We start from the raw sequence: 12,589 nt of genomic DNA, 5'->3' as shown, positions 1-12,589 counted from the left end.
TAAGTGTTCAATTTTTTTTGTGTGATGCAATTCCAACCATAGGCACAAGAATTACATGGTTTCGGAGGAGCGAAAGTAAATCACTTCCAGTTGAATAACAACTCTTGCACGATGGGACAAAAAGATGGAGCTGATTGCAATGATAGGTGTGGTTGTCCAGTTTCATGCACCAGTGATATTTCGTGCAATTGTTCAAGCGGAGAAAAGACCTGAAAATTTGACATAAATTGACAATGGAGCTTTTAGTACTTCCCAAAATTAATGCACATTCTTCTACATAGAATATTTGTTTCAATTGACATGGGTACTAAGTTTTAGATCTTTCATTTGAACTCTTTGTTACCATTCCAAAATTCAATAAGACATTTGAACTTTATGAGCCACCTGTTAACGTAATTGCAAGTGGGTGATTTCCTTGTTACGATGAATTCTATTTTATTATTTACCAAAAAAATAAGTTATTCACCAAGCAGCTACTTATTGCATTCAATATAGTCTGATATGGGCAGTAGAGATGTTAAATAGAGCTTATTGAAGTTGCATGCAAAGGAAATTAGCTCTATGATAAACTTTCAGAAGAATGAGTTTCTAAAATGATAGACTTTCAAAGAATTAAAAACGATTAAAATTGGAGGCTTGATTTCAAACAAATTTCAAGTACTAGAATATAAAAAAACGTTGGACTATGTACAACTTTGGTGCAAAATGGATACTAGGAACCAAATAATAAATTTTAACATTAATTACGAAACATTTCTTAACTTACATGAGAACACCAATATTAAACATAGTTGCTTCTAGTTTATGACTGATACTCCATAATTGGAAGCAAGATCCTTCTCCTCTGCAGCTTTAGAAACTTCCTTTCTGTCAGCTTTTGTATCAAGAGAAAATCCATATGTAGATTTAATTGGGGACATCCCAACAAAAGAGGGACTCCCATCAAGACCACTGGAATCATCATCTAAACTAGAAGGTAAATCTTGTTGAGCAATTTCTTCGATTTTCCCCACAGGATTCAGTTCAAAAAGAGGAAAACTGTGTATAATTTTTTGTGCTCTCATATTCCTGCACAAAATAATTTTGAACTAATTAATAAAGTCGTGTACATCATTTTGATAAGTAAACCTGGTCAATCCAAATCACAACTATTTAAATTCATAAGCATGATTGCCACAACAATTCATCTGCGTTAAAGAATTCCTCAAATGTCAATCTCTCCATTGAAGGAAAATGATACAATTAAAGCTTTTGATAGTAGTCAAATAAACTTGGTATTCCAGCAAAGAGTTTCAATCTTTCATTGCGCATGAACAACTTTGACCCAAAGTAATAGCTCTTGCGCATTTTGGGTTATTTAGTTATGTCCTCAAGAGTCCTGGACAGTACTTGGATTACGACGAAGTAATTTTTGACACAAATCTATGCAATGAGGATTCAAATCCTTTAGGTCTCGAGGAAACTGCAAATCAGTTGATCTCATGATGTTTTGGATCAACTGCAAAAATGTCAGAAGTAGGTTAGAAAATGGTAGAATGCAATATATTAAATAAGATACAGAAAAGATAATAAAAAATACAATTAGCTTAGAAGTAGAAAAAATTAGATAAGAAGTTGAACCTACATTTGGTTGTTTCCTGTATATGGGGTTTTTCCCGTCACCAATTGAAATAGAATGGCAACAACACTCCAAAGATCTGCTTGCCTTTTCATGCCGAAGTTAATAGATTATAATTGAGTTGACATCTGGCATCTATATAAATCAGAATTCACCTTTGCGTCGTACTTCTGGGGTTGCATTATTTCTAGAGCCATGTAAAGCGGTGAACAACATATGGTTTCAACATGCCCTTTAGGTTCCAGAGACCTAACCAAAAGAATTAACATTTCTTATACTGCAAAATAAATATTTATTTCTAGCCTCTAAATCATGAACATTTGTTGAGTATGTCTTTATATCCCACATCGGAACTTTTATAAAGAAGTAAATCCTCTTAGTGGTTATAAATATAGTAGACTTAAGTGAGTTTAGTTGTGTTAAGGGCACCAGCCCAAGTGTCGTGTGCACCAGTTTAAGAGAGTTTTAGGGGATCCACGCCCCAACTAAAAGAGGTTTTGGTTTGGCATCAAATCAAAAGAGCAAGTTATGGGCCTTTGGGCCATTAAGCATTTAGTGCTATTTAGACTCTTTTGTGTTTTCAGTTTTAGGTGCCTTTTGGATCCGGGAATTATTTTCTAGGGTTTTGTACTCTCTCTTTTTATCATAGTAAATCTGCTATCCCTTCGCTCGTGGATGTAGGTCGATTTGACCGAACCACGTAAATTTGGTGTTTCTCTGTTTGATTTATTTGTTTTGTTATTGTCATTATTGAGTTAGCAAGAATCCTATTATTCTCGTTGGTCAATTTTTTGGGACCAGACCTAACAAATTGGTATCAGAGTTTCAAGTTTCAGATTTAGCTTCAAGTTTTGGGTCATGGTCAGATTTTGGGTTCTTGATGACAATAACAGGTTTTGGGTGCTACAGAGAGTGAAAGAAAAAAAAATTCGTTGGACTTGAGTTGGATTTTGAAGAAGAGTTATTTGACCTGTTGGAACTCGTTAAGGGTTTTGACAAGAAGGTGGAATAAGATTAATATGTTCGTAGTTTTTTTGGTCCATTGGCATCTGTTGAACCTTTTGTGAGATTTAGCCCATTACGGCCTGTTGAACCTTTTGTATCTTGGTTTGTTAGTGGCTCGTCGTGGTTCGTTAGGACTTTTGTAGTTCGTTGAAATCTGTTAGAACTTTTATGGAGAAGGTGGAGTTTGTTTGCAATTTGTCTACTATTTTCCGATGTTGAATACACGTCAAGGTGGAGATTTGTTGAGTATGTCTTTATATCCCATATTGGGACAATTATAAAGAAGTATCTCCTCTTAGTGGTTATAAATATAGTAGACTTAAGTGAGTTTAATTGTGCTAAGGGCACCAGCCCAAGTATTGTGTGCACTAGTTCAAGAGAGTTTTAGGGGGCCCACGCTCCAACTAAGAGAGGTTTTGGTTTAGCATCAAACCAAAAAAGCAAGTATTGGGTCTTTGGGCCATTAAGTATTTAGTGCTATTTAAACTCTTTTGTGTTTTCAGTTTTAAGTGCCTTTTGGATCCAGGAATTATTTTTTAGGGTTTTGTACTATCTTTTTTGTACTATCTCTTTTTGTCATAGTAAATCTACTACCCCTTCGCCCGTGGACGTAGGTTGATTTGACTGAACCACGTAAATTTCGTGTTTCTATGTTTGATTTATTTGTTTTGTTATTGTCATTATTGAGTTGGCAAGAATCCTTTTATTCTCGTTGGTCAATTTCCTAGGACCAGACCTAACAACATTCACTTACGTTTTATACACCAAGAAAGAAAAACTATACGGTAGTTATTGTTATTATGCAGACATTTTGCCTAGTATTTTACATCAAAGCCAAGGAAAATCTGATGTATCATGGTATAGCTGCTCCAAAGCAAGATCAAGATCACATGTTTCATAAATAGGAATTGCTTATCTGCACGAACAAATGAATCTCTTTGAGCCAACATCTTCCCAAGCATTTAATCAGGGGACCTTCATACAGTTGCACAAGAAACCTATCTTAGCAACTGTCCATGTAAAGGCAAAAGCAAAAAATGCCTGTCTAACATCTCCTTAAGAGTTGAGACTCTCCCGATATGTGCATTAACCTGCAGAACTATTTGGCATCTATAATGATATGGCTAACTAATCCTTTTTATCAGGTGTCAGGAAATTCTCTCTTCATCTCGTCTCTCTAAGTTTTCGGAAAAAATCAAGACCCACTGAGTTATTTCCAAAAGATTGCCAAATCTGCTGCAATTTGTGAACTTATCATAAGATCACCACTAAACTGGACTCTAGTCCAAATTATCTGTCCAATATAAAACCATTATACTATAAATTTATAGGTTGCAAGGAAATCATAAAAATCCAACTATCAAGAGTCCAAGATTGGGCACCCTTAATCTCCTATTCAAGTTAACTCTGCCAAGTTAATTCAGTTATCCACGGGAGAATAAGACAAAATCAATGTAAAAAAGCTTATAAACTATACTAATTAGAACTCTTTTCAAAGTCATCTTTTACAAACAGTAAATTATAGAAATCCAGCACAAATTGGGTTAGTAATCAAAGTAAACAATGAATATTAGGGAAAAATACCAAAATAAAAGGAGAGGATGAAGGAATAAATAGGATACATTTGACCAAGGAGAATAAGGGCAAGCTTCATACATGTGATACATCTGTAAGTGGAGGACGTAATTGAAGTGTGGACTTCATCGGAAATAGCCAACAATATAGCTGAAAGTAACATTTTCAGCAGCAGTGCGAGTCACCACTTGATCAAACAGCCAACAATGTGATGCAACTTTCAAGGCTTTTTTTCAACTTTCTGCTTATTAGGCAATGGTGTGAGCTAGTTTTAGGGTCTTTTTCTCTTTTTGAATTTTTTTCAAAGCAATCAACGATGAAAGAGTTTAAAGGCAATTTTGTTTCTTTTTCCTTTTCTCCAAAGCAACAGATGATGAGTGGTCTCCATACAAAAGTATTGGTATATGAATTAGACCGGTTAATTTTGGTTCAAAGTTTTAGAGGGTAGAGGAAACTTGTGTTAAACCAAACTAATTTGAGTTATTAGAAAACTAAAGTGCAAATGACAACAGGACACTTGGTGCAATTCTACAGGTGGCATTGGATTGGCACAGGAAAGATGTAACCGAGGATCCCAAGTGTAGTTTTGGATGTGCACTGATACAAGGTGAGAAAGAGGAGAGCTACGAATAGGCGCTATGAACATTAATTGATGCCATGAATGGGAAGAAACCAATATCTGTTCTAATGGATGGATATGCCTTGATCAACAAGGCAATAAGAAAAGTTTTGTTTGAGGTGAGACATAGATTATGCTCGTGGCACCTTAATAGAAATGTAAAAACTAATGTAAAGTGCACCAAGTATATCAGTGTGTTTGCCAATTCGTTGAAGAATAAAATGGTAGTACATGAATTTGAGTACGAGTGGAGTAGGGTGGTAAGTGAATATGGGCTACAAGATAATGAATGGGTGCAAAACATATATAGAATGCGATCACTTTAGGTGGAGGCATACCTTAGAGGTTTTTTTTTTTTTTTTAGGCATGAAAAACACCCAAAGGTCAGAGAAGATGAATGCCTTGCTGAACCAGTGTCTGCATTTAAAGATGAGATTGCATCAATTTGTTAGGACATTTGACTTGGCACTAACATTTCTGTAGAACATAGAAGTAGGGGCAATCTAGGAGATAGAAAACACAATAACAATGTTGACAACTGAAATATACCATCTATAGAGATATGCTACTAAGGCGTACACTCAAATATTTTTTTCATGGTAAAAAAAAACATTTAAGTCATCAAGGACAGATGCTTTTGTTGGACTTTAGTGTTCCCTGACAAGCACATGAATTTTGAGATACAATATCCTAGGATGCAAATAGACAGTTCAATTTAACAGGGCAGCTTTTGAGATGAGGTGTTCATGCTTGAAGTTAGAGTCTAAAGGAATACTATGTGGTCATATTTTCCATGTGATGATCTTGGAACAAACTTCAGAAATTCAGCATATCTACATTGTGAGAAGATGGTCAAGAGACGCTAATTATGACATGAAAATAGAAGAAGGAGCTGAAGATTGTATACCTAGAAACATTACGGAGACAGCAAGGTATGGGGCATTAAAATTAGATTGCAATACCTTGTGTTACTTTGCAGCAAAAAATGGGGGTGGATATAGTCTCATACAAAAGGTGTATTGTACTCTCATATTTGTAAAAATAGCTCTTCCTAGCATGTTAAGTATGAAGGCCCGTGTTAGTTGTGTGACTCTAGCATCATTCAATGTATCAATAGTCTTGCCATTAAACTTTTCCAAAATATCTATTACACGGACAACATCACCAGCCACAAAATTAAAAGTGCAACCAAGCTATTGATGGATGTAATCTAGCATTTCCTTAATATAGAAATGTCCAAGGAATAGGTAATCTACCAACCTAGATACCAGTTAAGCAAGTGAAGTCTATTGGAGCAAATTTCATTTCACCAAATGATAGGTGAAATGTATTGGTGCTATCTCTCCAACACTTAGCTAGCAGGTATGGGGGTTTCCTATCTCTTGTTGCCTGAGGAAAAAGTCCATGAAACAGCCAAGGCACACTTCAGTCTTTTTCTTAACAACCTCGTCTGGTCATGTATCCCAGAATTTTGAAATATCTGTAAAAGAACCCCTCAAGTAATTATGAAATTTTTCCTATTCCAATTATTTAGGAGTGGACTCCTTTGTTAATTTCAAGTGAGGCAATTGAATTTAAAAATTAGAACAAATTCAAAACTTGGGGAGTGGAAGGTGTGATATTTATAGCAAAAAACAAAGAATTAAATAATAGGATCCGAAAAAACACACTACAAGAAATATGGCCTTCAGTAACAACCTAATGTAGTCACTGAAACCCAAAAAGTCATGACAATGATGACTTTTATCATTGTCAAATGGTTGTTACAAATTCTCTGTCATAAATGATCTATGTGACAAATGTAATGAGGTTGTCATAAAAGCATATTATTCAGTGATAAACATAAAGCTATTACTAACTAGTATAGTTTGTGACGATTTTTCTTGTTACTGTTTTACCTGTATCTTTGTCATAAATAATTCAGAAGTTGTCACAAAATTTTTCTCAATAGTGACGACTTTCGCTTGTCACTTATATCCAGTTCATCAGTGACAAAGCATGTTGTCATTAGGTGAGCTTGTGGATAGTGACAACCCCATAATGTAGTCACTGAACTGATTGTAAAATGGTAGATTCTTAAATTGTCATAAAAAGCTAACTGCATTAGTATTGCAACAATCATAGCCTAGGATTCTATATTAACTAATGCTAAAGCCAATAGTAATTATTCCATAGTAATTTTTCAAATACATATATATGGTCATAAACATCTTCAAATTCATCAAAACATACATCATCCAAAATATTTACTAAGGTCACATTAGTTCAAGCATTGGTAGTCATAATCTAGCCAAAATAGAGTACTACATGTCTCTATAAAAGCATAGGCAAAATCAGCAAAGTCCTGAAATGGAAGCCATCATCATGTTCCTATCCGAAGGCCAACATTTTCTTGATCTTTTTTTTTAATACAAATTTTGAGCTAAACTAAAGCATTTTTCTACGAAAATTAGGGAAACATTTTATTCGCATCCTGTAGCAGCTGCAGTATGCCTAATTTTCCTAATAGAAGGCATTCCTATTCTATCCAGTCGGATTTCCCTACGAGCCAGCCTAGAAAACATATTAAAACAGTCATAGACCTTGATATGTTGCTCAGGGTGAATTATGCCCGTATTAGACAGTGCATCAACAGCTTTGTTTGCCTCCCTGTAGCAATGTGAGAAACAAGTAGTATCGTCAACTAAATACCAAATTTGCCGGACCTCTTTTCAGATATGCCACGGACACTAAAAGCGCCGCTGAAGAATCCCAACTAAGACCAATGAATCCGATTGCACACATAGGTTATCAAAACCCTTTGTACACATATTTGAAGACCAATTAGAAGAGCCAAAACCTCTGCACAAAGAGATGTAGTCTCTCCAAAGAAAGCCGAAAAAGCAAACAAAGGTAAGCTGGTTGAATTTCGAAGGACCCCACCACCTCCACCCATTCCTGGATTACCCTTAGAACAACCATATGTATTGAATATAAACTTCCCAATCTCTTTCGCCTCCCACCAAACCAATTTGAATTCAAATATACTAACAGACGAAATCGACCAATCAAACAACTGACAAAATGTTTGCACTTCAATCATTTGTTTGAAGTGGATCTTCACAATGGATTTAATTTCAGAGAAGATGGTTTTACATATGATAGCAGATCGCATCTAGACACCCTCAAATATAGCTTTATTTCTCGCCTTTCAAATGTGCCAACAGGTAATACTTGGAAGAATGAGACAGATAAAATGTCGTATCGCAGAATCTTGTGACCTTAACCACCATTCAACTATGCGAGAGGACACCCCTAGGAAGTTCAATCCACATAAACCCCCAAAATAATTCCAAACCTCCAAAGCTATGTGACCACTGGAAAATACATGCTCAATAGATTCCTCAGACACCTTTTGACAGCAAAAACACTTTGAAGGCAAATGGAAACCAAGTTTACATAACGTATCCGGTAGTGGCAGTTTTCCCATCAATAATCGCAACATAAAAAATGACACTTGCCAAGGGATCGTAGGGTGCCAAACCTTAAAGAACACCATCGACGTGTTACAAACCTGTCGAACCTCCCAAAAAGCTGATGTCAATGTGAAGTTTCCAGATGACGTGTGCATCCAAATGACTTCATCTGCATGTTCACCTTCAGGGATCGGGAACTTTAAGATTCAGGAAACAATATCTCTTGGCAAGGTTTGAGATAAAAGATTGACATCCCAATGCCCGTTGATAATGAAATTGCGAAATGATAAGTTTGGGACAGCTAGTGCTCTATGAAATAATGCACCAGTGACCAACCAATTGTCGTACCAAAAATGACACGACCCGTCATGGACTAACCATACCATAGATAGCTCCACTTGGCGGCTCACGTTTAACATTCTTCGCCAGACTGCCGAGTTTGTTAACCTTAATGATGCCTGACAGGGGTGGATCATTCTGCAGTACTTTGCTTGCATGAAAGTCGCCCATAACGACGATTGAGTTCGGAAGCTCTATCATAGTTTACAAGAGAAAGCTGTATAAATGTCCGTAAGTTTCCTGAATCCCATGCCCCTTTCGTCAACCGAATAGCGAAGTCGAGACCACCGTATTCAATAAAACTTCGACTCTTCAGATGTAGACCCCCAGAGGAATGCCGAGCAAGCCTTTTCTATAATGTTAAAAAGGGCAGTAGGTATCACAGCAACTGACAACAACTGCACTGGCATTGATGCCAACACGTGCTTGATTAAAATTATCTTGCCTCCAGAGGACAGTAGCTTTGATTTTCATGACAAAATCTTTCCTAGAATAGATTGACACATTTCCCCAAAATAAGCCGATTTATACCTCCCAAAATATAGCGAAAACCCTAAATAACGTATAGGGAAGGACTGCTAAGCAAATCCGATGACACGTTCAATTACCCGTCTTCTAGTCGGTGACAATGTTGGGTGAACCAAATAACAAATTTTTTGAATATTTATCAGTTGCCCCGAGCATCTTTAATACATTTCTAATACCTGCATAATGTCCTTCAAAGAGGAGGAGGAGCCATTCGTAAATATAAGCACATCATTCACGAAAGCCAAATGAGTTATAGAAGGGCACCCATGGGGGACTTTGAATCCTAAGAAATCCGATTTGACTATGAGGCTATTCAAACCTCTTGACATAACCTCAGCACCTATAATAAATAGCGCCGGCGATAATGGATCACCCTGCCATAAACTTCTTGTAGATTTAAAGAAACCATGTGAAGACCCATTAATAATAACCGAGAACCAAACGTTAGATAGTAACCGCCATACCAGATCTATGAATCGCTCCTCGAAGCCAAACTTCTGCAGAACACTAATAATATGGCTCTAAGACACTACATAAGTTTTAGACATATCTAATTTCAGGATAATATTGCCATCTCTAGATTTTTTGCCTATACCCAACACGATCTCTTAAGCTAGCAAGTAATTTTCTGTTATATTCCTGCCCTTCACAAAATCTGTTTGCTGGGGGAAATTATCCTTGGGAAAACACCAGCCACTCTATCAGCTAAGATTCTGAATAACAACTTGTTAATAAAGTTGCATAGGCTAATTGACCTAAATTGGAAAAAATCTTGGGGTTTGAAACCTTAGGAATCAGCACAATGGAGGTAGAAGTGATGAACCGAGGCGACTATGCTTTACAAAAGAAATTGACTACAACATTGTAGACATCCTGAGCAATAACTTTCCACGCAAAGGTATAAAATGTACCCGTGAATCCATCCGGACCAGGTGCATTGTCTCCATCCATTGATCTCACCACTTGATGAACCTCCTCTATAAAAGGAATCACTTCCAACATCCTATTATCCTCCCTCAAAATCGTGGGTGGAATGAGATGCAACATATCGAAAGCAGCCACTGAAGGTCTCGAGAAAAGATTAGAGAAATATGTTATTGCCTCACCTGCTATATCAGCATCTTCATCCACCCAAACACCATTGGAATTTTTTATTCTATGTATCATTCCTTGAACCCGTAGCTATTTCACCATCGTATGAAAATACCTTGATTTACGATCTTCATGACAAAACCATTTGACTCAAGCTTTTTGGCTCCAAAACTGCCCTTCTATGGATAAAGCATAGCGTAATTCCGCCTAAGCCTTCATGAGCGCAACTTGGCTCTCCTCGGTATCATTTTGATCAGCTACTTCCACTGCTAGTTGTACCGCAACTTTCGCCTTTTGAACAGCTTCGAAATATTTCCAAAACTGTACTTGTTCCAAGCTTGAATAGCCCTCCTCGTTGCCAATAATTTAGAGCATAGAACCCGGAAGGTAGAACCACTAATTTCTTGATCCCAGGCATTTCTAATCACCTCCAAAAGTTCTGGTTTAGCCGTCCAGACATTCAAGAAACGGAAAGGCCGTTGCTTATTATCTAACCGAGATACAAACGAAATCTTCAATGGTGCTTGATCCGAGGGATGTCTTACCAAATGAGTAACGGAAATGGCTGCGGAAAGTCCAAACATGCCCCATTGATTAGAAGTCCATCTAACCTCTTCAAAATTCTAACTCTACCTCTCCGATTATTGCACCATGTGAAGCTAGATCCTGAAAAACCTACATCAAGAACCCCAGCCTCTTCCATGAATGACACCAATTCCATTCCCTCATCTACAGCAAATGGACGACCCCCACGTTTTTCATGCGGCGCCGTTATGACATTAAAATCACCCCCAATGTACCATGGATGAGAATTAGGCTTATTAGCTAATAAGTTGCTCCATAAGTATCTCCGCTCCTCTATTGTGCACTTTGCATGAACAAATGACATGATGATTGAACCTGGTAGTAGCGGATATTGAACAGAGATAGATATATACTGATCTGAACTACCAACAATCAAACACACAAAAGGACTACTATAGAAAACCCAAATGTCAGCCGAACGATTGACACACACAAAATCAAATAATAAACGTAACCGAATGGACTCAATTTTAAACACATCTAACTTTGGCTCACAAATCACAACAAACTAATATGCTGTAACCTTATTAATTTGATCAATCTTTTTAGATTAGGGGCTTTAGCCACCCCTCTAATATTCCAAAAGATGCCATTTATCATGAGAAAAACCTGGAAAGAATTTTGGGATGATGTAGTAGACCGTAGTTGTCTATCAGACGGAAAATGAGTACGCACACCTGTCCCCCTTGCTTGTTTGAAATCTTGTGCCGTCACCACAGATTGATCAATGTTCAAAGCCGACACTGACGACTTCATCACTCTTGCTTATTGGACAACCATTCTCGGAGATAAATTGCCTGCAATGTTTGACAAACCAACTTCAATCTCCTCATAATCTCTGTGAACCCCATCCTCCTTCCCATGCAAATTGATAGAAAAAGCTTTCCAACACAGTTCTCTCAGCCATAGCTGCTGTTTCTCGGCCAAAAATTGCTTTGATAAAGCCAGATTTTCATCATAATCATGCCCCTTTTCAGTCACCAGCTATGCATGAATTTTGTGTTTCTCCCCTCCCAAAGACCCCTCTGCCCCATCACATGTAACCTGATATCCATATCTAGCAGAAGCCAATGTCTCAGTTTCTCCACCCATCATAGCAACAAGTGCAATATCATCGGAACAACTATGGTCAGCCTCCTGCCTATGGTCAGCCTCCTGCCGATCGATTGTGGCACCTAGCACATCCGACCCAGTAAGATTTGTCCCTTTCACTGCAACTGCTGTCCTATTTCCGAAGCCTTGGAGCCATCCTTCATAGGAGTAGTTGCGATAGCATCATTTTCCTTATTCCCATTAACAGATGGATTGCACACAGGAGCAACCACCTGAGCATAGCACTGCAAACGCATGTGCTGATGAGCTTGATGCCGAGACGTAAATTCAGACAAGCTCTTCTTACATTCCTTAGGTGAGTGACCCAAACGGCAACAAGTGGAGCAATACGACAGCATATCTTCTATCACAATTCTTTGCCAAAAACCTGTTTCCCCTTCGACGGCTACCCATACTCTCGAAACAACTGGGTTCACCACATCAACCTCCACGCACACCCTAGCCACACTAGGCCTTGCGCCAGCAGCCGTAGCCGAATCCAGAAATAAAGGTCTGCTGACTGGAAATAAAATGGAAAACAAAGAATGTTTATTAAAGTAATGTATTGGCAGAGTCGGTAGATTCACCCAAACCGAAACCAGAGACGATTCTTTATGCATGTGGAATTCTCTAGTCCAACGAAATACTCGCATCGGAAATTTTCCCAATTGCCAAACCCCT

The 12,589-nt window shown here is 37.7% G+C and overlaps 1 protein-coding gene across 1 annotated transcript; it reads right to left on the bottom strand.

The window, feature by feature from the left end:
• Positions 1–10,500: 10,500 nt before the first annotated feature.
• On the bottom strand, positions 10,501–11,908 carry LOC113693166 (uncharacterized). The gene is made up of 4 exons (XM_027211739.1): positions 11,861–11,908; positions 11,614–11,749; positions 10,865–11,131; positions 10,501–10,796 (listed from the first exon to the last, which is right to left on the bottom strand). The coding sequence occupies exons 1-4, from the start codon at positions 11,906–11,908 to the stop codon at positions 10,501–10,503; spliced, it is 747 nt and encodes a 248-aa protein (XP_027067540.1).
• Between the last annotated feature and the right edge of the window lie 681 nt (positions 11,909–12,589).

The sequence above is a fragment of the Coffea arabica genome, chromosome 6c (assembly GCF_036785885.1).
Source record: "Coffea arabica cultivar ET-39 chromosome 6c, Coffea Arabica ET-39 HiFi, whole genome shotgun sequence".
Taxonomy (NCBI): Eukaryota; Viridiplantae; Streptophyta; class Magnoliopsida; order Gentianales; family Rubiaceae; genus Coffea; species Coffea arabica.
Note: the sequence above shows the minus strand (reverse complement) of the source record. Positions and strands in the feature narration are given on the sequence as shown.